General features: G+C 39.6%; 1 protein-coding gene across 1 annotated transcript; it reads right to left on the bottom strand.

Moving 5' to 3' along the window:
- On the bottom strand, positions 1 to 25,731 carry C1H1orf198 (chromosome 1 C1orf198 homolog). Its single transcript, XM_070733928.1, has 4 exons — positions 25,168 to 25,731; positions 11,556 to 11,606; positions 4,723 to 5,280; positions 1 to 3,148 (listed from the first exon to the last, which is right to left on the bottom strand). Exons 1-4 carry the CDS (start codon positions 25,513 to 25,515, stop codon positions 3,092 to 3,094), a joined length of 1,014 nt encoding a protein of 337 aa, XP_070590029.1. The 5' UTR covers positions 25,516 to 25,731; the 3' UTR covers positions 1 to 3,091.
- Between the last annotated feature and the right edge of the window lie 392 nt (positions 25,732 to 26,123).

Raw genomic sequence — 26,123 nt, 5'->3', positions numbered from 1 at the left:
TCCATGTCAAGTGATTTTAATTAAGAATCAGATATGAATTGTAACCATATACAATTGTGAATAAAACCTTAATAAAAACATCTACGAAAGGGAGAAACATCAGGTTTATCCATGAAACTATATTGGAGAAAGGTAATACACAGTGTTGGGTTCCAATGAATAAAATGCCTCAAGAAGTCCCTTGTAAAAATTTCATTAAACTAAACAGGATTGGAGATAGATACATGAGTAGGATTAGGCCCAGTTTACCCTATTTCATTGCCTAACAGCAGCAAACAGCAGCAGGCACTGCCAAACAGCAGTTGCTTCAATGACCTCAGGACTTTAACTCTCATCTGCTAACACAGGGGTCCCCAAACTTGGCAACTTTAAGATTTCAACTCCCAGAATTCTGGGAGTTGAAGTCCACAAGTCTTAAAAGTTGCTAAGTTTGAAAACCTCTGCATAAATGGAAAGATCTAGTCAAACCAAACTGCACTCATTTAGTTCTTGAATTGGCTAACCTGAAAAAGAGACCCTGAGCTGGAAAAATGCTTTATACTGATGAGCTCTGACTGACAATATTGGAAAAAGCTCCCTTTTTATAATCCAAAAATACACTGTAGAAATGTCTTCAGCTTGAAGGACTTTATGTCAATTCCTTTTTAAAGACTTGTTTCTTTTTAAAGTATCAAACAAGTACTGTTTTCTTAAAATAAAAACTACCGGTCTAAAGTACGGTATCTTTAAATATATTGAAACAGGGCAACAAACAGGATGCCATCAAGTGTCAGGAGCTTATTTTCATTAATGAAAATCTTCCTTTTTTTGTCTAGTAGTAAAAGTTAAGTCATTTCAAAGATGTCAGTTATCTACATCTGCTACCCCAATTCAATATCGGACACTAATAATTGTGCTGCCGTGTAGGTGTGCACCAGGAATCCTAAAGCAACATCTCCACAATAGGAAATATGGTGTTAGTTACTAAGAACAAATATCTTAAGACAAAGTCGAGCATCTGAAGACAGCCTTCTGCTGTTATTCACTCCCATCTTCAGCACAAATATCCCAGTATATGTGTGTATGTGTGTCATGGCACACAAAACACCCCTGAAAAAGAGCATTTCCTTTAGTGTTCTCTACAATTAATTCCATGTTATTATTTTCTAGAGTTGTGCAATGCTTTGTTTCAGATTCCAAAATGGTGCTCCAGTCTATGAGGGACAGCTGCCTATCAGTGCTACATATTCTGGCCTCCCACACACTGCAAAGCATGAATTTTGGAACTGAATTCAAACACTATCCAGTCTTATTTTCCATTATATCCTTCAGGGCAAGATTCAGAACAAACCTCTTAACTTTTGTCATAAACATTGTTAATATATTTCAGCAGCAGAAGGAACAGGAAGTAATTTGAAATAAAAAAGGAACAACACACGATGGGTAGAGAAGTAACTTTTCAGTTCATATCACTCACAGGTATGGACAATGGACCACTCTGAAGGTGGAACCACTTTTCTGGTGGTTAGTACGGAAGGAGGCTACAATTAGCCAGCCTGACAACAGACACAAAATAGGCCTTGTAAGAATTCCACAGAGGTACATGTGTACAGTGTATCTCTGTTAATGGGTCATCTCCCAGGAAATGCAATTCTTAAAGTCAAAAGCAGAAATTCAATAACCTTTGGTATTTGGTTGAAGAAATTACAATTTGTGCAGAAAGGGGAATTAAGGCTTTAAGGTGACGGGGAGAGAAATACTGTTTTAAAATTACAGAAATGCAATGGTAGTTTACATTAGCTATGCTGGACTACTCCCAAGGTGCAAGTGAGAGATGTCATCTTATAAAGTGTTCCTCCATGTAAAACAGTTTCTGTGGAATATGAAAATAACAGAAAATCTAATAGAACAGTATGTGGTATATTCAGGTCCTATTCCCGCTATGGGAAGCAGTAACAGGAATCAAATCTCATGAAATATTTGTTTAATACAATGCTTTGTTTTTAAACAAAAGACATCACAATGCCTTGTGGTAAACATGTTGAAGAAATGTAACACCAGGGATGAGGAGGGTAAAGGAAATGCACTAAATTTCAAAATGTGGTTCAGTACTGCTAGGCCAAAAGAGATGAAACAAATGAGTTATTTTTCATGTTATGTTTCTTCTGAAGATCCCTTTTACCAGATGGCCTTTAATCAGTAAAAGGCAGCTTCATATTTGATTATTTCTCTTTCTTCTCCTTTCATGTTTTATAATAAAACATATTAAATACATTTCCTTAAATGTTTTATTTTTAACAAACTGGTCTATTTTGTGTACCAATTAGGCCTCGTTTCACAGAAAGAAAACAAACATAAACATACACACCCTCCCAGTACGCACCTCATTAGCTAAAGCTTCTTGGTTTTCCCCCCCACTTGCAACAGAGTCAAGTGACATAGGCTAATGTAAAAATAAATATGTAAATGTCTGCAGATTTATATCCTGCACAATGCATTTGAAAGTGATGTGCTGAATTTTGGTGTTTGGAATCTGTGCTTCCATCTTCCCTCTATTAGGAAAAGACCATATGGTGTTCACAAAATGTTTTGGACCACTAATTTCGGAACCTTGAACATACCGGCCAAGACTCTGAACAGATGATATTAAAATCTATCTGTGCTTGATATAAAGTTATCTTCTTGTAACAAATGTATTTAATAATACAGATGGTAGCCTATTAGTTGTTGGCATTCATGTGTAAAATAAATATGGGTAGTCTATCAGATGGCTTCATTTTCTCTCTAATTAGATTGCACACTTTGTCCTTAGCATACATACAAATATTAGGCAATGTATCCCTTGTTCATCACCAAATATGATGTGCAGAATGGCAATGAATAAAAGACCAAAAAAATCCCACCCACTCTTCTAACACTGGATCACTTCAAAATACAAATACTCATCAGATTTCTACAAAAAAGTATTAGTATAAAGGACAACATTAAAAAAGAACTGGGGGAAAAGTTTAAAAAACACACAGAAGAACCAGTAACAGAAACCAAAGACAAAATGGAGAGAGAGATGCTTATTTTCTTTCTCTCAAAAAATTAGGTGAAAGATTGTTTTTGTCTACCAATTGTCCAGAAAATCAAATCCCGTCTTCAGGATAGAATTATTTGCATTACTCTGCAGAAAGAAAGAAAGAAAATTTGTTTTAGCAAAGAAAGCAAGTAGTTACAATTTAAAAGGGTGTAAAATCAAGAATACCGAAAGCAAGAATTACAATATTGTACAATTGTTTGCGTCTAAACCTGGCCTTCTGCATACACTGCAATAAAAAAAGGCTTTTGATTCCACAAAGAGTTTCCACCAGAAAACCATCAATGGCTTTTCAATGGTTGTCTCTCCATCATGGATTCCCAAACATTTTCTCTAGAAAGCTGGCCAGAACGAGGGAAGCAATATTATGAAAGAATTGCCTCTCTCCTATTACCAGCTAGAAAAGATAATTCCCTGATTTCCCTGTTTTCCAGGTTTGCTGGACGCCCTGATCCCAATATCCTTTTCCTGTTTTAGTTACAGAAAACTCGGACCTTATGCATACGCCCTAAAGTGCATCATTTTACATGTCATTAAATAGAGGAGAGGCTCATTTCTTTGCAGCACTGCCCACTCACTTTAAGAGGAGCTCTCCATACTCAAGTTTTCGATTCTACCCTCACGAATGGAAAGAATCCACCCTCTTCCACTGCACGTGTCAAACACGCACTGCACACTGGAGCGGCTGCTACAAATGTCACATGAAGAGGCAATCAGAAGGCAATCAAGGTTTATGTTTATGGAGCAGCATGCAGGGCTTCAGGCAATCTATTACTAGCATATGCTGCACATTTTTGAAATATGAAATAGTAATGATCACATCTTAGATTTTTAACCCTCTGATCTTCTCCATGAAGCAAATGAAGGATGTCAGTTGTAAGGTTTCAATAGTCTAACGCAGGGCGCCCACCAAGGCCATCACAGACGCACGTATGTCCAGCAGGTACACCCTTGCCCATTGGTGCGATATTTGGCTTCTGAGCATGCGCAGCAAGCAAAATCTAGCACAGGGCCGCAGGCGGGAGAGAGATTTCTGTGATTTCCACCGATGTTTTGTCCTCCACACATGCGCAGAAGCAAAAAACCGCCGAAAATCACCAAAATCTCATTCGGGAAAGCGTCTTCATGCAAAGTTTTGCTTGCTACACATGCGCAAAAAACATATCTCGCGCGAGCACGTTGGGCATTCATCGTAAAAATCGCTACCGGAACATAGCATCTTACCCTTCCGGTAGCAGGCCATCACTGGTCATGTTGTCGTTACATGACATTTTGCAACATTTCCCTACCCCTACTTCATAGAGCAGCGGTGGGTGTGCCCTGCGTGACACATCCAACCCGGGGGCTGCCAGTTTGACACCCCTGCTCTAACAGAACTCATTTTCTTGGATTCAGGGTTGGTGGGGGTGATGTTATTTTTATTTGTTTACTTTTGCTTAGGTTCTTTCCACCTATCATACTTTATTTTATTTATTTATTTATTTGTTTGTTTGTTTGTTTGTCAAACAAGTATAGTATTATAGTACATATTAACCTAACCTAACCTAAGTAGAACGTAGTAATAGAAAGGATAATAAAACAGTAGGACAGGGACATTAGGCACAAAAATGCACTTATGCACGCCCCTTACTGTAATAGGACAACTAGGGGTCAGCCCTTACCTGGCCAAATCCTTGTAAATCTGGAACACAATGGCTTTGGGCATCTTCTTTTTGGGTTGCAGCTGATGACAATTTCTCTGCAGGGTCAGTATGAGCATCAAAGGCACTAACTGCAGGTTGGTTGGACGGAGGCTTTTCCCAATCTACGGGTGTGGTGGGAACAACTGCAGGGATCACTTTTTCAGGCTTAGGAGCACTAAGAGGAGCACTAGGCTTCTCTGCTTTGCTTGCTTCTTTTGGACCAGATTCTTGCCTGTAATAAGGCTGGAGGGTTTTCTCTCCTTTTTCCATGGATTTAATTTGGCTTGGGGTTAGCGAATGGAACTCAGACTGTTCCCCTTCGTACTTGGAGCGCTCCGCATTGATTTTCCAAAAAGAGGACTCCTCTTCTTTTTTGGCCGGTATAAGACCGTCTGAGTTTTGGGGCTTACCACCTTGGGAAGGTTTGGGGGCTGGGGGGCCAGGTGCGGTTTTGCTAGGCTGTTTCTGTTCGTGCTGAGGTGCTGCAGCCCCTGGATCTTGGATCAACAGAGAAGCAATACTGAATTCCATCTGACTCTGTTAGGGGAGTAAAAGTTAAAAGAATGTTAGTTCTTTTCTGTGGACAACCAATCATTCAAATAAGGCAAGGGAGTAGTTCATTTCAGCTATAAACGTTCTTCGGCATCTTATATTTACAGAGTACCGATGTTTGTACGGTAAGACATCTTACATTTGGCATTAAAAATGGTAATTCTCCAGTGGTGCAAATGAGGCAGAACAATTCTTTATTCTGGGCTAGCTTGGAGGAAAGAAACATTCTTCCTGCTTCTTTGTTGGCGAAAAGAGACATAAGCAAAGTTTTGTCAGAAAAGAGGTCGAGACATTTAAATCATTTGCTTACTTTGAAGAATGACCTAAATAAGAAGTAAGCAATGCCTTTCCAGATGTTGCCGGATTGTGTAATCCTTTGTCAATGGTTATACTGAATAAGGCTATCGAGAAATAACAGTTGCCCACCTGGAATTCTTTAACTACGAAACACACATTCCTTAAGAGTTGTTATAGGACAGCATGATGCAAAAAAAAAATAATAATGTAGAAAATGTTCAAATGGAAGCAATCAGTTAGTGGCTCTGGACAAGGGAGCAAAACCTATGACAGTAACATTTAAAAAGAGAACACAGCTTTCAATTGACTCTGCCTGGTCAAAAGCTACTGGAGAAACTCTTTCTCATCATCATGCTCTCCAGAAAGAAGTATCTTGGTCCAAAATATATGCATATCATTTCCTCTCACACAAACCACTGCTGAGGATTCAAGGCAATATATATCTTAACATACAAATTTTCTGGCCAGACCAGGATGCCTTTTTAAAAAAGAAAAAAAAACCTAGTCCCTGAGCGCTGTGCCATGGAATAACAGTCTATGTTTAGACCAGAGAAGGAGATGGGAGAAAAAAGACAAGCTACTTAGCCTGGATATACAATATTTAAATTTAAAATTCCCAACCCAATCCATACTTTTATTGCACTAAGAATTTAAATCCTTCCTTTCATATTTTAAAAGACAACTTTTTAAAAATGTAAGCATACTCAGTCCATGTCAAAAACCATCTTGAATACTTCAACTATTTCCCCAATCCAGAAGAGAACACAAAGGATATTTTCCTCCCAACTCTGCCCAATTAAATACTGTATCTATTCAGTAGTTAAGATTAAATACTAATACTTTACAGATATAAAAAAGGAAAACAAACCTAATGGGAAAAGATTCCAACAATATACCTTTTTGCCACTGCTGTGTTCATCTGAGAATAATCACCTAGAAGAGGTGAGTAACGTTCAAGCGCCAGAAAAATCAGGAGATCCAGACAGATGGATATAAAGATATCTTGCAAGCTTAAGCGCTCTACAAGTATTTGAACTACTAATAGCCAAGGGAAATTGGAGGGAGAGAAGAAACAAAGGAATTCAAGGTGGGCTGGAATTATATCTCTTGTGAGTGCGAAGGAACTCATCATGACTGATGATGATGTGTTTCACTCCTTGTCATCTCCTACCTACAGCCTTGTCATCTCCTACAGTAACCTAAAGTTCTAGGACGCACATAGCTCCATCCTTCTCAAATTTTCTTCTATGGCATTCCCATCCAACCGTAATGTCAAATGCCAGTTGTTGCACAAGCAAGGAAGCACAAAACCATAGTATATAACAATGCAATTAAAAAACAAAAGACTATGTCCAATCTCCTCCCAAAATTCCTATCCAAGTTCTGGAAATCTCATTCCTGCCCATGTATGTAACACGGTTGCAATAATTCCAATAATTCACAACGAGTCTACAGAGAGAGGCGGCATACAAATCTAATAAACAATAATAACAATAATAACAATAATAATAACAACAACAACACATTCTGTCTATTGCAGCTTTCACAAATGCTAAGTGCAGCTTTGCCCATTAAGACATTTTCTAGAATTCCCAGACTTGCTTTCAATTCAGTTTCAATTCAATTTATTAGATTTGTATGCTGCCCTTCTCTGAAAACTCGGGGCAGCTCACAGAATATTAAGTATAAAAACAAGGAGTACAGGACAAATCTAATATATTAGAAAAGTACAACTAAAAACCCTATATAATACACAGTCAGACAATCCAATCACACCACGCATTTCACCATCTCTGGGACTCTTCTGGTGGGGGGGAGGGTGGAACGACATCATTCCCTGGAATTCTCAGCAATTATCGGAACAGCTGGAGGCCTAAGTCCTTATAACTCAAAGGCATTCAGGAAGGGAAGGGTGTTCCAACCCAAAAAAACTCTTGCTACCTTCAAATATTTTAATCACGCCATCAATGACATTTGTTTATATCAGGGTGACCGGGTTCCAAATAGCATCCAAAATTAAATCAGTGTCCGAGGCCATGTTGGAACATCTGGGTGAAACCTGAATCTGAAATCCCTCAGGTTTTACCACCCAGTTGGAAGTTCAAGCCCTTGCCCTCACACCAGTATTGGGTTCCTGAGTGGACAGTGGGGGACAGCGTTTGGGTAGGAAAAATGGCGTGCAGGTCTGTGTACTCGATGTGCAGGCACACCCGTGCAAGACTTTGGCAGAAGCCAAATCTCACGCAGGTGCAGGGGAATGCATCAAGGACGTGGAGCTGCGCATTCAACTGCACCAGGAGCTGCGGCGACGGTGAACTCCTGCCTGCCCCACACCCACAATTCCACCACATTGTACAATCTTCATTTGCACTGCTGGCAGAGTCTACCCATCTCCTTCCGTGCAGGTGCAGAGACAAAGGATGACCTTGGCTTCCTAGAAAGAATTTGTTATGGCTACATAACTAACAACAATCCTCATACCATCCCCCTTCCCATTTTCCCACAGTAGAAAAATGCATAGTAGAGTTATATAAAGTGTATAAAGATCCCAAATAAAATAGCTTCAGCCTGACACAGGGAAGAAATATATGTGAAGGTCTTTCTTCTCCCACTTCTCCCAGGAAATTTAATTAAATTCACTTCATGAATATGAATATTTTTCATCAGCTGAACCACGGACTTCAATAACCTAGGCACTCTTTAGATGTCTCACAATTCCCAATACTGGCTAGACGTATTGAGATGATGCCCAAGACGGGAAAGATGCTCCGTGGATCAAAAGAAAAGACTGTGGAAGCTGCACTCTCTCCTTCAGATGTTCCCCTGCAGGCTCCATATCCAATCGTCGCGATCCCTCCCAGCATGTATGGGTTGCGTTATAAGGCTGGCTCCCATCATGCTGAATCAAGCTGGATCTGAACTGACACATACTCAGCTCTGAACTAAAACCAGAGAATACCACAAGAATCCAAAGAGCTATTTTTATATCTTAGGAGCTTGTGGGGAATGTAGAGTATTTCATGAAGTAGATAGCGTACAGAGCCAAAACAAGCTGTTTGGCTTGGCAACTGCAAAATAGAAGAGAAAATAATGGGGGTGGAGGAGAAAGTAAAACAAAACAGGACAGGAGCTTATAAAAATGTCCAAAAGCCCTAGCCTTAAGCAGAACCTAGACTTCCACAAAGCAAAATTCTATCCAAGATACATTAAATAAGAACCTACAGCAGGCTGCATTAATACTGTTGGAGCACATATTGCTAGAGAAAGCTGTTCTATGGCTGCATATACTCAGTGCCTTAAACTTGTCTAAGATGGGATTAAATCAGAGGTGAAATTCGGCATGTTCTGGAGAACCGGTAGTGGAAATTTTGAGTAGGTTGGAGAACCAGCAAATACCCCCTCTGGTATGCCCCAGGGTGGGGTGGGAATGGAGATTTTGCAATATCCTTCCCCCAGGAGCAGGGACAGAATGGGGATTTTGCAGTATCCTTCCCCTGCCACACCTATCAAGCTACGGCCCGTACAACCAGAAGGGGAAAAAAATGGATTTCACCCCTGGATTAAATAGTCTCTGATTCGGTGGCAGGCAACTATTGTTTTATGTGCTGTCTTGAAGTAATCCATCTTATTAAGGCAAAATATTTTTTTCAGTATAGCACATTATGCGAACATAGCCCTTGTATTTAGTTGATCTAAGTTCAGAAATAAGCAACTTAAATGAACTTAGCCTACTTCCTCCAGCAATTAAGAATTTCTTTCTGTCCCTAAGATAAGGCCCTTGAGGAGTTTAATCAACTACATTCCTGATGATGGTGTAACTCTTCAAACTATTTTTATTCAGATGCATAAACTGAACTGGTCTAAGAATTCTCTCTTCCATTGCCAAAGTCAATAGACAGAAAATTAAGACAAGACTGAAATCTATGGAAATCCATACATATAGGAATGTAAATAGTACATCTAAGTTTTAGAAATGATATAAAAACATGCAATTGTCTGTCTTCCTCTTTCATTAAGTTTTCTTGTGTTTAGTCACTCTGCATATGTTTTAGCCAAGGCAATCAGGAAAAAAGCTTGAATTCCAAAAAAGAATCTGTACATCGAAAAATGGAAGTGGTTTACATATGGATACACTGTGGTTCTTAAGACGTTTTGCTCCAAACCTTTTGTGTGAACATCCGTGGATGAAGCTGTTTTGTAATGAGGGATAAAATTCCTCCAAGCTGGATGCGTGGGACTGAAACATATAGTTGCAGCTATTGCTACCCAAGGGAGCAAAAATGCGAGTTACTCAAAGCAAAGGTTCACATACTTTTGCTGCAAACAAATATGAAACATTGGATCATTTCCTCAATAAATATATGAGCAAGTAAATATAATGTGTTTCTGATTTAATTTTAAATTGGATTTGTATGTTTCACTGCAGCTTTGGATTCTTTGGTATTCTTAAGTGTGATTAGACATCTTTTTCAGGCTTTTGCAGAGCAGAACAAAAATTCTAATACCAGCTTATGAGTTGCAAGTAAACTGCCTGCAAACCCAATACTGGAAGCCAATATTCGGAGTGTAGGTCCTGAAAAACATAGAAAACTACTTTATTCCAAATCAAATCACTGATCTGCCTAGCTAAGTGTGCTGTTGAATCCCTCCCAGTGAAAGATGTGGGGCGTTATTCAGCAACATCTGGAAAGTCATGGTAGGGAAGGTTTGCCTATTTGCCGATGACTCTAAAGTGTGCAATAGGGTTGATATTCCTGGAGGCGTCTGTAATATGGTAAATGATTTAGCTTTAATAGATAAATGGTCAAAGCAATGGAAACTGCAGTTTAATGTTTCCAAATGTAAAATAATGCACTTGGGGAAAAGGAATCCTCAATCTGAGTATTGTATTGGCAGTTCTGTGTTAGCAAATACTTCAGAAGAAAAGGATTTAGGGGTAGTGATTTCTGACAGTCTCAAAATGGGTGAACAGTGCAGTCAGGTGGTAGGGAAAGCAAGTAGGATGCTTGGCTGCATAGCTAGAGGTATAACAAGCAGGAAGAGGGAGATTATGATCTCGCTATATAGAATGCTGGTGAGACCACATTTGGAATACTGTGTTCAGTTCTGGAGACCTCACCTACAAAAAGATATTGACAAAATTGAACGGGTCCAAAGACGGGCTACAAGAATGGTGGAAGGTCTTAAGCATAAAACGTATCAGGAAAGACTTAATGAACTCAATCTGTATAGTCTGGAGGACAGAAGGAAAAGGGGGGACATGATCGAAACATTTAAATATATTAAAGGGTTAAATAAGGTCCAGGAGGGAAGTGTTTTTAATAGGAAAGTGAACACAAGAACAAGGGGACACAATCTGAAGTTAGTTGGGGGAAAGATCAAAAGCAACATGAGAAAATATTATTTTACTGAAAGAGTCGTAGATCCCTGGAACAAACTTCCAGCAGTCGTGGTAGATAAATCCACAGTAACTGAATTTAAACATGCCTGGGATAAACATATATCCATCCTAAGATAAAATACAGAAAATAGTATAAGGGCAGACTAGATGGACCATGAGGTCTTTTTCTGCCGTCAGACTTCTAGGTTTCTATGTCATTAGCTTCCCATATCCATACAAATTGACCAGCTTCACTATAAAAGTGACTAGTGACTTTGGTCCTGTTATATTGTGTCTCTACAAATACATTTCACATTATGAGCATGAAAAAAGGTTTCTTGTATTTCTATTTGTTCCTCAGATGATAAATAGGTAAAATGTATTATTTTTATTCATTATTATTGTTTGAAATTTATTTTGAGAAATCACAATTTTTCTGCTGTTGAAACCTATTTTCCACAAGTTCACACATACGGTAATTATCTCTGGTTTCCAAAACAGAAGTTTATTACTGCATTCTGTGTTCTGAAACTAAACAAAACCTGACAATTATTACAAATGGTTCACAATTTCACAAAGTTACCTTGGTTTCCCACGAAAAAGGAGCAGAGTGCTCATCTTGCCAGGTGATATCCTGAAATAAAAGCAAAAACACATCAATAAGGATGTACTTTCCTCAAGGCAAAAGGAACAGAATCATCCAGGATACCTTAAAACTGAAGTCAAAGGAAGGTTTATTGAGATCAGCCAAAATGAAGAGATTGTGTAGACTCTGGAATTCTCCACCAAGTAAAACAGCATAAATAAAAGGATATGAAAGAAGAACAACTATTCCCAAAAATGTAAACCAATGGGAAGACTAAACTCCAATTCATGAATATAATTGAATATTTGTCTTAGAAAATAAATCCATTTGGGGGGGGGAGGTTGGAATGTGACTGATGACAAAGTTTCCACATATTTTTTGAACCTCTGAACGGTGGGACTTTACATAAGAACATTTAAGTTTAAGTTTAATCAGATTTGTATGCCGCCCCTCTCCGCAAACTCGGGGCGGCTCACAGCAATAACAATACAATGTAAAACAAATCTAATATTTAAGTTAATTTAAAAAACACCACAAATTAAAACCAATCATACATACTAGCGTACCATGCATAAATTTTATAAGCCTAGGGGGAGGGAACATGTCAATTCCCCCATGCCTGACGACAGAGGTGGGTTTTAAGGAGCTTACGAAAGGCTAGGAGGGTGGGGGCAACTCTGATATCTGGGGGGAGTTGGTTCCAAAGGGTCATTCCCCATTTAAAGATTCAAATGATCCATTCAAAATCTAAGCATAACCAAAAATTCTCCCCTCTCCCTTGCCCACCAACGCTGGATTTTAACTGTCAATTTCTCTATTAACTATCCAATTAATACTGTATTAGATCTTTAGCTATTCAGTCTAACAAATTCATTTTATAATAGTTTCCCCTTTAGGTCTTTCTTCTTTTATCGGTGATTTTCATTCTGTAGCCATCTGGTTGGCTTAATCTCTAAGGTCATTCCATGTTCTAGCATCAGGGTGATCTCTTCAAGTTTTATTCATATCCTGAGTAGTACAAATTATTCCTATTTTATTCAGTTTAAATAGGTTTAAATGAAAATCCGAATTTGTATCAAATATCTTTCTGTAAAAGGCTTAAGTGCATTGTTTTTGTAAAATAATCTGATTAATTACTTGACAAACCAGTGTCTCTTCCTTAACTTATTTGCTTCAACTTGTGAGCTTCCTGAATAATTTTTTGTCTAGAACATTTATTTTTTAAAAACTTGAATTATACTCACACTTAGTCTATTCAACTTTGCAAGCCTGGAATATTGAACGTTGTCCTTTTCAGACAAATTTAATTCAAAGAAAAGATCATTAAGTCTCATTACTAGATAATCCGTCAGAGGTTACTGTCCCCAGCTTTTTTGCTGATACCACTGATATAGAGACTTCATCTGTCAAGATCTTCAACATCTGCCAGAAATGTTTAACATCCATAAGATCCTTCTCAATCATTTTATAGAAGAGGCATTTTTAGTACCTAAGCTGCAAGCTTGACTAGCTGACAAATGTCTAACAATTGCCTTCAATTATTATTTCTTTCAGACAAACCTGATATATCTTATTTCATCAAAGTAAAGGACTTTTCTTATTCTGACTGAGGTTTTGGGTTTTTTTAATGTTTAGTTGGGTTGGAATCTTCTTTTAAAAAACAGGCTGATTAAAAACTGTCAAACTTTTTGGTTTCATCCTCTTCTTGTCCAACGGAGAAGCTTGTCATTGGCTTGCTTTGGGCACTTTCATCTTCCTTCCTTCCTTCCTTCCTTCCTTCCTTCCTTCCCATCCATCCATCCATCCTCCATCACTCCCAAAACATATATCCTAAATATTTTGCATTTCTTGATTATTTTTGGAGAGGAATTTAATTCAATCAAAAGCCGATGACTAAAAATGTTGAGTTTGAAAAAGACAAAGATTTCAGGGGACAATCCTATTTTAATATAGGCATTAGAGTTTTCTCTAATTGTTCTGAAAATCTCAGATAACAACAGTTAAGTTACTCAATCAGCAACAACTTTGCAGTAACATTTCCCCCCCAGATAACTTTATTTTTGCTCCCTGTACAGATCTGATTTATGGTCTTCCTGGATATTCCAGGAAGGAATGCTGATTTGTATTTATTTGTGATAGTCATATTAAAGTTCCCTCATTACAGTTTCTAAAGCTGAAAAATAAAAAGGGGACTTTCAGTTCATTGGCCCGAATTTAAATGCGTGTTCCAGGTGTATTTATAAATGAGGAGGCAACTGCCATTGTGATCTCCGGAATGTTTAAAATTTATTAAAAACTACTAAAATTAACTAAGCCTTCGTTAGTCCTCTACTAAGGTCATCAGAGTGTTAAAATCCCCATCGATTTATATATAAATTGTCTTCAATGACAGGATCTGTCCTGGAGGGACAGAGAAGAAGGAAAGGCACCTCACAAGATCAAGAGGGGTACGCAAAACCCTTGGAGGTTGGAGAAAAAGCTCTTTGAACCAGTAGCCATCACAAGCTGGGGCAACTGGAATACATTGTGTGCAGGAGCGGTGAATTGAGCAGAATACCAACATCAGATGAGTGATTGGCCAACATTTATTCAAGAAAAAATTGTTTAAAGAACTTTGAAGTTATCCCAGTGAAAGAATTAGCAGCTAATTTGGCCTGGGGAAAGCCTAAAATGAAAACATTTTTGAGAAGGAACCTGAAAGAAAGCAGTTGTTTAAGAAGACTGGAAGTAATATTAAATTTGGAATATTAAAAGAAGAACAAAGAAAAGTATAAAATAAGGTTTAAAACATGGATATACATTGTATATTGAAAGTTTTCATTTTTTCTATTTTGTTGACTGGAGTTGCTGAGTGGAGACATCTACTGGCAGGAAATAAATTGCAACAAATAACTTGGGAGCTGTAAGATCACTTTTGTTTTCACCTAGTGTCCTTGGAAGCTGTGAGAAATTTTAAGGAGGACTTGTTTGCTTTTTAGAGGCCTGATACCAGCAGCAGGTGGTGGACTTACAGAACCTTAAATTGAAGTTGGAGTATCATAGAAATAACAAAATGACCCAGTAATTGAAATGATCAATGAATTAAGAGAAATGATTAAAATGACACATGGACTATTTAAGCTTGATGAATCAGAAAATATACTGGAATAAACCCAAGTGAATAAAGAAACCATGAAAGAGAAGCAATGACTCAACACTGAAGGAAAAACACACACTTTGACATTGGAAATAATAATATAGGAAAGAGATGGATTAGGAGAAAAATAACTAACAAAAGGAAACAAAGAAAGAAGAAAGGGGAAGGTTAATGGTCCATCACACTGGGGTTAGCAGTGGTGAAAATGGAAAGGAAGGGAAGAAGAAAAGAAAAGAAAAGGGGAAGCGAGTAGGTTCAATTTCGACATTTTCCAGCACATATATGCCCCCTGGGCAGCTCCTCTTCCTGGTTGCGGCCGAGACGAGCGTATGCGCGTGCTCCCTTTTCAATACTCAGTGCAGAAAAGGTTTGTCATTACTGTCTTACACTATTCTTGGATGTAAAAAAAATGAATAGCTCCAGTACTGGCCATGCTGCAGAGGAATGTCAAAGTCCCCAATCCATTATGCTTGGCATATTTATTTTATTTTATTTTATTCATTCATTCATTCATTCATTCATTCATTCAATTTTTATGCCGCCCTTCTCCTTAGACTCAGGGCGGCTTACAACCTGTTACCAATAGCACTTTTTAACAGAGCTAGGCTATTGCCCCCACAATCCGGGTCCTCATTTTACCCACCTCGGAAGGATGGAAGGCTGAGTCAACCTTGAGCCGGTGATGAGATTTGAACTGCTGACCTACAGATCTACAGTCAGCTTCAGTGGCCTGCAGTACAGCACTCTACCCGCTGCGCCACCCTGGCTCATATGCATGATAACCTCATGAAGGATCCCTTGATTCCCATGTGGCCTTACTGTCATGCCAAAGGAGTCTTGCTGCTTTTATTGGCTAGAAAATTTGCTGGGATCTAACAAGGCAGAGAGCTAAACTACAGGGACACAGTTAATGTCTCTGATTTACATTCAGAGAACTTAGAATAAATCCCTCAGGGAAATGACATGACATAGAAAGATACGGAGTGTTTCCCCTAGAGCAGAAATAAGGTTTTTATTTGGCCAGGAACAGGAACAGCTGTGCTGGCTTCTGCACATCCATGACAAAAAGGCCATGCCTTAAGCCAAAAGACAGTCACATGCTGATTCCAGCAGCAGGAGTAAAGCATCAAGCACAGTCCGCATCTATAAATCACCCAGGCAGTATGTTACAATAAGGGCATTCGAACAGAAAGACTGGAGAGGAGACACTAGCATCTTTCTTTCTTCTTCCTTTTGGAATAGCAAATGACATATACCGAGGGCAGACCATCTACCACAGGCAGTAATAACTTCTCTGTTATCCAAAGCACAAAAGAATCTTTTGTAACACAAAAGAATCATCTCAGCAGCAGCCCTTAGTTTTCTTGGTGGCATTTTAATAATACTGCATTAAAATATAAAGAACGGTGAGGAAGAGAAAGAAAAGAGATACGTCCTCAGTAGACTCACAAAGCCCTTTTTCCCCACCCCTATGCTATGTCCCTGCAGCTTCTCCTTCAGGCCTTGGGAGGCAATCTTTAAATCACTGTGTTTGCTGGACTGGTGTAGCTTCCCTGCACGTATCTGTCAGCTCCACCAGATACACCAACAAAGGACGCAATTCAAAGTGTTGCTTATGACCTACAAGGCCCTACATGGCTTAGGACAGTGTTTCCCAACCTTGGCAACTTGGAGATATTTGGACTTCAACTCCCAGAATTCCCCAGCCAGCGAATGCTGGCTGGGGAATTCTGGGAGTTGAAGTCCAAATATCTCCAAGTTGCCAAGGTTGGGAAACACTGGCTTAGGACCAGATTACCTACAAGACCGTCTTCTGCATCATGTATCCCAGCGACTGGTCAGGTCCCACAGAGTTGGCCTTCTCCAGGTCCCGTCAGCCAGGTAATGTTGTCTGTCGGGGCCTAGGGGAAAAGCCTTCTCTCTGGCGGTTCTGGCCCTTTGGAAACAACTCTCTCCAGAGATTCGTACCATCCCCACCCTCCTGGCCTTTCACAAGACCCTGCAGACCAATGTTTGTCGGCAGGCATGGGGAGCCACGAGTGTTAAGAACTAACTCAGTCCAATATTATGAATAGTTAATTTAATTTGGATGTTTGTTTCATAGGTAAATGGAGTTTTAGAATTTTTAGAATTTTTTAATATTAGATTTCTTATCCGCTTTGTATTTGTATTTATTTCTGTTGTAAGCTGCCCTGAGTCGGTTGAGCATAGAAATCAAACAAACAAACTCCATTGGAAAGTGTTAATAATAAGGAGTGATATGGGTGAAATTAAAGAAGCAGCTACAGAAAGTGCCCAAACGGTAGTAGTTTTAGGCTGGAAGGATGCAACAGAATGGACAATACAAAATTGGCACCGGCACATGGTGGAACACGTTCAGTTTGAAATTATGGATACAAAGATGAATATGACTAATGAAAATACAGTGGTACCTCAAGATACGAACCCCTCGTCTTACGAACAACTCAAGATACGAACCCGGGGTTCGGAAAAAATTTGCCTCTTCTTACGAACTTTTTTCGTCTTACGAACGCCAAACCCGAACTTCCGGGTTCGGCGTTCGGGAGGCTGCTGGGAAGCCCCCCGGCTGTTTTAAAAGGTGACAGCCGGGCTGCGGGGCTTCCCAGCAGCCTCCGAACGCCAAACCCGGAAGTTCGGGTTTGGCGTTCGTAACACGAAAAAAGTTTGTAAGAAGAGGCAAATTTTTTCCGAACTGTTCGGAGGCTGCTGGGAAGCCGCGCGGCTGTTTTAAAAGGTGACAGCCAGGCTGGGGGCTTCCCAGCAGCCTCCGAATGCCGAACGTGGAAGTTTGGGTTTGGCGTTCCGCTTCGGGAGGCTGCTGGGAAGCCCCCCAGCCCGGCTGTCACCTTTTAAAACAGCTGCGCGGCTCTCCAGCAGCCTCCCGAAGCCGAACGCCAAACCCGAACTTCCGCGTTCGGAGGCTGCTGGGAAGCCGCACGGCTGTTTTAAAAGGTGACAGCCGGGCTGGGGGGCTTCCCAGAAACCTCCCGAACCCGGGTTCGGGGTGTTGCTGGGAAGCCCCCCAGCCCGGCTGTCACCTTTTAAAACAGCCACGTGGCTTTCCAGCAGTCTCCGAATGCGGTTCGTAAGACGAGGTATGACTCGTGAAAGAACTGATGGGAAGATGGGACAGGGTTAGAGGTTTTATGGTTAGTAGAATTTGAGACCAAGGTATAAAGAATAAACTGGAATCACTCTATAATTTGTAAATATGGTAATGTTCTTGGTTTAAAATAATATAAGAAAGTACACCCTCATTTTGGTGGAGGGGTCTGAATGAATGATGCTGGGTGGTGGAAGCACGTATCACTGTCTTTTATGTAGGGTGTATCTGCTATTATTAAAAATTAATAAAATTTATTTTTTTAAAAATGATTCTGTCTGTGCCGGTCTGTGCATGCTGCCATCTTTTTTGGGGAATTTTGGGTGATTTTTTTCCAGGTTAATACCGACCTTTATTTCTTCTTCTAAAGCACAGCTGAGCAGCTCCTTCCATGTGTTTCGGGCTGAAACGTCCTTCTGAGCATGAGCGGAAGTAAAGTCTATTAACCATACCTATTTGGGAACCACTTATATTCTTGGCGAAGGAGCTACCAGATTATGGGAAGTTGGCTGGCCAACCATCAGCTTCTGCTGCCTTCCACCAATACATCTGAGCCTCAAAAAGACACGAAAAACATTCTTTAAAAATAAAAATAAAAGTAGCTGCTGCCCTCTGCTTTGTTTGGAAAGATGCCCACATTTCCAGCAAAACTATTTTGGCAAACAGCAATGTAAAAAGATGTGTGTGAAACATTAAATCAGTCACATGTAACTCTTCCATCATGGAAGTCCCAGCTGATATTTTTGGGTGTATCCACTACATGTTCTCGGAATGCCAATGTGCTCTCCAGCCCCAAAGAATTAGGCTGCTCTCTCCTGGGAAGTATAATTGATATCAGAGCCCAGAAATGTAAAAAATTATCATTATTTTTAAGTACCGTAATACTAACAAAATACCTGTCTGCATATAATGGGTCCCATCACTTAAAGAATGTCACTTTGTGGGTCCCAGAAAGACAAATATTTTTGTTGTGGCTCCTACCCCTAAGTTAGAACATCATCCCCCTAAAGATTAGATAGGCCCCAATGCTGTTGGCTTTTGGTAAAGCATTGAACACATGGCTATGTTCCTGAGCATAAGAATTGGAGTGTCATTCATGACCATGAAGAATTTATGCTGGTGGCCGGTTATGGTTTTATTTCAGCTGCTGAGTATATATCTTTGTTTTTAATATGCATTTTTAGAGATAGAACCTGTGATGGTGCGGTGGTTAGAATGAAGTATTGCAGGCTAACTCTGCCTACAGCCAGGAGCAGCTCAAAATTGACTCATCCTTCCATACTTCCGGGGTTGATAAAATGACTGTAAATCGCTTAGAGAGGGCAATATGCTGACATTTGTAAACTGCTCAGAGAGTGGCGTGGTATATAAGTCTACGGAGTGATATATAAGTCTGAATGCTATTGCTACACTAGTTGTTTATTTTATGGTTTTAATTGCTGTGAATCACCCAGAGTCACTATAAGGAGATGGCGGGTCATATAAATTGAGTTAAATAAACAAACAAAAATATGTACATGCATATAGTAATATGATATCTACAACAAGACAGACTATAGATAGGCAAATGAAATTCCCTGACTGCACTTTCATTGATCCACGTAAACTAAAACTCCTACTTCCAAACCTAAATGAGAAGCTTTGAAACTATTATAGATCTTAACCACAGGAAACATCTCAGCCCTACTTTACTGGATTTTTCAGAAGTTAAAGGATCTTGTATAAGTTAAAGCCACCATAATCAAGTTTCCTCCGTGCTCAATGTTTAAAAAATAATAATTTCAAGTGTGCTTTTTCACAATTTCTCTTACTTAGTCCAACTAAACATATATTTAAAAACAGCAAAGAATGTATTTACTCAGGAGAACAGATGGGCCTTTTCTGCTGTAACGTCAGCTCTCTGGAATAACTTAACCCCTAGGTGATGTTTACACCCACCTACCTCTCCTTCCCGGAGGGCTTGAAGACCGGGCTCTGATAGTAATAGCACTTAGACTTATATGCCGCTTCACAGCGCTTTACAGCCCTCTCTAAGCGGTTTAGAGTCAGCATATCGCCCCCAACAATCTGGATCCTCATTTTACTCACCTCGGAAGGATGGAAGGCTAAGTCAACCTTGGTTGGCCTGAAAACCCATGACTGGAGTGACTACTGGACCAATTAGCTCAGGGGACCCCTAACTTTGCAACTTTAAAGATTTGTGGACTTCAACTGCCAGCATAGCTGGCTGGAGAATTCTGGGAGATGAAATCCAAAGTTGCCAAGTTTGAGGATCTCTGAATTAGCTGATCACCACTTTCCCCCTGCTCTTCTTGCGCCCCCTCTGTCTATCTTTTAAAATTTCACGTCACTTACAGGTAGTTCTCATTTAGTGCCCACCTTGTAGTGTCTATACACAGTTATTCCCTGTATTTACAACCTTTGCAGGTCCGGGTAGAAAAGCAAAGCTGAAGTAAGATCATAAGCATAGTTGTGACCACTTCACTTAATGGCCATGTTGTATGTCCTAACCATGGTCGCTAAATGGGGACTTCAGAGAAATATTCAGATGATTAGTTTTTTTACATGAACAGAGAAGCCAAGATTAGACAATGATTGCCTTTTAGAATTATGAATACTGAAACCAGTATTGTACAAAGGCAGAAAACATATACTGTACTCCCATCCTAAGATTATCCAAAAATCTAGTACTGATAGATCTTATGGGCCTTAAGATGCTCCTCTAGATAGCACAGGGTTGTCCTAAATGTTCAAAATAAACAATGTCATACTGGTCTTACTACATCTCAACAGTTTTGCCCATGTATGTTGAGCATATTGAGACTGTTTATTAAGATGCAGTTCTTACTTTTTCCAAATGCTTTGGCACAGGTATCAAGTATTTTTAAAAATGGGAATAATTTTTAAAACTTCCACTGCAGAACATTGCAATTTGTTTTCTACACCCTTGACTTCCCTAGATATGCAGGGACACTGGAAAACCTAACTTATGTTTTTAGAAAGTGTTTTAAAAATACCCAGGCCTGGAATATTCACAATTTTTGTGGGGAGAAGCACAAAAATGATTGTCAGTTTCCTGCAGTCAAACGTAAACAATTCCACAATACTAATTTTAGCAGCAACTTCCTACCACCTGCTGTTAACAAGTTAGTTGTTTGCAAGCCATTTTTATAATGTTTATTCCTGTGAATGAATTTGCAGGCTAAGTTAAGCACTGCCTTTCCTTCTTTCCAATTATTTTTATACGTACAATCTCCTTTTTGACTTTCTACTCCTGGAAGATTATAAGTAGATCTTTACTGGTGTAAAAAAAATATCCATAGAGCTCTTAGCTATTACTGTACTGTATCATTTAAATGTGCATTAGAAGAACCTTCCCTGATGTGGTATACTCCAGATGTTTGAGGTCTTGAATTCTCAGAATTTCTAACTAGTATGACCAAACTGGGAGATGATGTTTTGAAATGCCCTCTCCAAGTTATCTTGAATTAACATTTGAAGTATCTAATGTCTTAAAATATAGTCGAAATCTCATTGTCCTATTATTGCAAAAACAGTCCGAACTCTTGAGGCATCTTAATGCTTACCAAACACTGCAATATTTAAATCCCAGAGTTATTTGGATCAGTAGCCAGATTTAGAATGTTCAGAGTAGGTCTTGGCTGGTTTTCTGGGGGAGAGTTTACTGTTTACAAAATAGTTGGAGGGCTAGATGTAACTAATGAAAAAACACCCATTTAACAAAAAGCAAACTGGTAAAATTGCCCGCTTCTATCATTTATGTTCAGAATACTCCTAACTACCTTATACTTTTGCTTTTTTTCTAGAGAGGTGGACAAATACTTAATTGCAGTTATCAACCACTTTTATTTTCTAAGATTACTTATGGAGCCTATCTGGAACCTAGAAGCATTTGTAAAAATAATAGAAACATAGAAGATTGACAGCAGAAAAAGATCTCATGGTCCATCTAGTCTGCCCTTATACTTTTTCCTGTATTTTATATGTTTATCCCAGGCATGTTTAAATCCAGATATCATAATAATTGAGAATAGTGTCACCTTTCTATTTTTTTAAATTAGAAGAATATTTTAAATGTCAGATGGAGCCTGTTAAATGCCAAAAATGAACCATAAGGCACACATTAGTGCCCAGAAGTACTATCTCAGTCTTTAAAAAACCTATCGATTGTTAAATGAAAATAGACACAGAAAAGCAACTATGTCAAATGAAAGATAATTGAAACATTAAGCCTGATAGCTGAAAATAACACAATTGTAAAGTATTTTTATTTAGCAGCCACCATTTCTGCATGCCCTTAGTTTATATTTATTATCTAAACATAAATATTATATGTCTAGGTTATGTACCTATATAACTATTGTATCCATCCTTCCTTTTTTGTAGTCTTCAAGGCAGTTTCCAAGAGATTCTCCTTTTATTTTGACAATAACAATCCTTCAAGATAAAGTTGGCTGAGAGAAAGTGACTTTCATTCAGTGAAAGCTTGCAAAATCTGTAAATTCCACACTTTAGGAGTGCAAGGCATAAACCTTTCGTTAATCAGGCTGAGGCAAACTACATTATACCTGGCTTTCCAACACATTATTCTTTTCAGGGTCAAATAACGTATAAATCAGAACACAACAAATTTGATTTATATACTGTAATGATATCAATATCAGGGATGCAAGTATGCACCCACATTAAAGATTTAAAAACCCACTTTGATAGCCATAGCAATAGCACCATGCAGGGATTTCTCTTGTATCTATGCATGGAATGTAATCTAACTAGATGCAGAGAGATCAAAATCAACTACCTGAACTGGAATTAGTGTAAAGATTTGACACCTTTTAAGAGCCAGGAGACAGGCAATCAACATTTTGCTTCTCTTCTAATCCATTAAAATAAGAAGCAGGTACAATAAACTCTAAGGATGTTGAGTATCTGACCTAGTTCATCACCTTTAAATTAAGTTTTTATTCAGACATACAAACTACAGTAGTTTGTTTAACCCGGATGGCAAAACTATAATATAAGGAAAGGGTAAGTATTAATTTTAAAGTGTATACCAATAATTAAAGGATAATGGTTACAAATTTAGTTAAATATATTATATGAGACGGGAAGGGCCACCAAGAAAATATAATTTAATTAGCAATATATTATCAGTCTAGCATAAAATTTTAATAGAATTGAAGTCACTCAAAGGGAAGGTTAAGAGGATGAAAGGGGAAGTAGGTTTTGAGAAGGTAAAGGTGGAGCGGTGAGGGGAAGGAAGGCAGGATGGACAGAGAGGAAGGAAGGTAGATGGGAGAGATGGAGAGAGTAGGTGGGGAGTGAGAAAAAGAAACAAGAATACAGACATACATACTAACAAGATAGGGGTGTTGATGTGAATATAAAAGAGACTAGTTAAGAAATATGTAATTATGTAGGTCTTTGAGATGTATATAAGGTGTATGCATTCATATTTGTATGAATAGGAAGTGGAAAATAAATAAAAAACTTTTATTTAAAAAAAAACTAGCCTGTTTTTCAGAAAAAGCGGCAGCTCTTCACAGAAATCTGGTTTAGAAAAACAGTGCAGCCATTACAAATTATGTTGAACATCCTGAGACTGTTGCTAATGTTTTTGTTATGATTTTGCACTTTCCTGTTTTCACAGTAAAATAATCAGGTGTTTTACAAGTACTCACTAGCAGTGACAACTATCACTGGGATACACAATAAAATGAAGGGTGTGATAAACAGTAAGAATCAACACTAAAAACAAAATGAATGGGAACTAGGGTAAACAGTTTAAAAACTGAGGAGGCTGTTTCTTGTGTATTTAATAATTTTTGGAAATCTAGAGGAATTTTAATTCCTGAAGAGGCAGAAAAATAAACATTTTATGGACTCCAGAACTTTTCAGCAGCTCAGAACTTGTGGCGTGCTCTTCTTCCATCTGAACAAATCCCACTGAACACAGGGTGACCGACTGTCAAAGTACGCATATACAACTGAGTTTGGAAGAAAAACTCCTTCCATCTATGACTTGAGACTGCCCCTGGGGACAAGGACTGCTGTAACTATAGCTCCCATTCTGCTATACTGTACTCTCTATGTAAGGACTCAATGACCCATCTTATAACTACTTACTTGGTAAACCCCAAGCCCAGAAAATTCTGACCATTTTTACTTAACAATTGTTATCAGTTGTTCTGATTCAGTTACTTTGAGTGTAGACCAATTTTGCTATGCTTGCCTATAAAGTTAGGCAGTCTTTTGATCATCCACTGATGAGCCCACCACCGCCCCTCTCCGAGTCTGTGGAGAGGAGCGGCATACAAATCTAAATAATAATAATAATAATAATAATAATAATAATAATAATAATAATAATAATAATAATAATAATAATAATGTATCTTGTTTCTTTTTAATGTGTTTTGCTTTGCAGTTTTGATCAGTGACTATGATTAAAAATATATATAAAGCCATCCACACCTGTAGTCAGAGGAAGACAGTAACTCCAGTCCAGACTAAACCATCTTATGTATGTGTCTGTATACATGCATGCATATATATAATATATATATAGTGCTCAAAAAAATAAAGGGAACACTCAAATAACACACCCTAGATCTGAATGCATGAGATATTCTCATTGAATACTTTGCTCTGTACAAATTTGAATGTGCACATCAGCATGTGAAATTGATTGTCAATCAGTGTTGCTTCCTAAGTGGACAGTTTGATTTCACAGAAGTTTGAGTTACTTGGAGTTATATTGTGTTGTTTAAGAGTTCCCTTTATTTTTTTTTGAGCACACACAAACACACACACACATACGTCCAGGGGTGGGCTACTAGCTAGACTGGGGAGAACACAGTGGGGTAGCGAAAATAGAGCTCCACCCCAGAGCACCCAATTTGCATTGAAAGTTGAAATAAAATGCAGGGCATCCAGCATAAACCACACCCACAGTGTGGTACTAAAAATTTTGATAGCCCTTCACTGCATGCATGCATGCATGCATGCATACATACATATATACAGAGAGAGAAAGAGAAAGAGAGAGAGAGAGGGAGACTTTGGCTCCATTAATAGGAGCCAGGTAAATGCTTAAAGGTAAAAGGAAAACGGCCCTCTGCACATGCCTCCTTGCTAGATACTTTTAGTCCTTTTTAAAATACTACCTTGCGTCCTCCAAACATTTTTTCCATGTCATATCTGTTTTTCCTTGATGTTACCTCATGCACAGGTGGGGCCGGCGGAAGGGGGGGGGGGAGAATGCAAAATTACCCTGCTCACCCTCTGTACATGTCCAGAGAGCGACCGACCCGCGCCCGAGAGCTTACCTCGTCCCCGAAGCGCACTACCTTCTGGCCGGTATTGAGGCGCAGATTCGGGTAGCAGACCGGAGGCGGGGTGTCTCGGGCTGCCCCTCGGTGAGCCGCGTACCGGGCCTGGACATTGGGCTGCACCAGGCTTTTGTCAATAATCTCGTCTTGTTGGCGGGGCGGCAGCCGCTCCCAATCCGGCCCGTAGCGTTCGCGGATGCGCTCCTTCTCCGCCATGATTTTGCGCGCCATGGGGCTCAGCGAGGAGAAGTAGCTGAAGCGCTTGCGTTCCCGCTCGTCCAGCGGCCGGTTCCCATTCAGGACCGCCGTCCGTGACGCTGCGATGGCCGCCGCCATAGACGCCATCGCCTCCCCTGCTTCCCGCGGCCCCGGGAGACTCGGCGCTCGGCCCGGCGAAGGGGCAGCAGGGAGCCTAGCGACTCTTCCGCCGCACCCTCCGCTCGGCGGTTTTTGCTCCGCTCACTCCACCTCCGCCAATCTTTTGGCTCCTCCCGCGTTTAATACGCACGCCTCCGTGGCTCCCTCCCGGGCCTCGCTCCTCCTCTCGGCCCGCCGCGCTTCTTTCCCTCTTGGAGGGGATGGATGGAAGTGGGGAGATGTTTGCTGTGGAAAGGCCGCCTTGCTTCCCCCCCCCCGCCCCCTCTTCTTTGTCAAAGTAGCCAAGCTGCACGGAGGGTGATCTTCTCAGGTGTATTTCTTTTTCTGCAAGTACTGTAACTCAAACTTCTGTGAAATCAACAAACAAATGTTTGTTTATTTGTTGATTGATTGATTGATTGATTGATTGATTGGGTTTCTAGGCCGTCCTTCTCGGGGTGACTCAGGGTGGCTACAAGATTGAATACAACAGTGTTTCCCAATCTTGGCCACTTGTTGAAGATATTTGGACTTCAACTCCCAGAATTCCCCAGCCAAGGTTGGGAAACATTGGAATACAACAGTATAAGAAATCT

This window comes from Erythrolamprus reginae, chromosome 1 (genome assembly GCF_031021105.1).
Source record: "Erythrolamprus reginae isolate rEryReg1 chromosome 1, rEryReg1.hap1, whole genome shotgun sequence".
In the NCBI taxonomy this organism is placed as follows: domain Eukaryota; kingdom Metazoa; phylum Chordata; class Lepidosauria; order Squamata; family Dipsadidae; genus Erythrolamprus; species Erythrolamprus reginae.
This window is presented reverse-complemented; position numbering and strand designations above follow the sequence as displayed.

Coding starts and splice junctions, on each gene's coding strand:
- C1H1orf198 (XM_070733928.1), bottom strand. CDS start 25,515: ATGGCGTCTATGGCGGCGGCCATCGCAGCGTCACGGACGGCGGTCCTG. Junction 11,607..25,167: donor TAGTGCGCTTCGGGGACGAG/GTAAGCTCTCGG, acceptor CTTTTATTTCAG/GATATCACCTGGCAAGATGA. Junction 5,281..11,555: donor CTTTTTCGTGGGAAACCAAG/GTAACTTTGTGA, acceptor CTCCCCTAACAG/AGTCAGATGGAATTCAGTAT.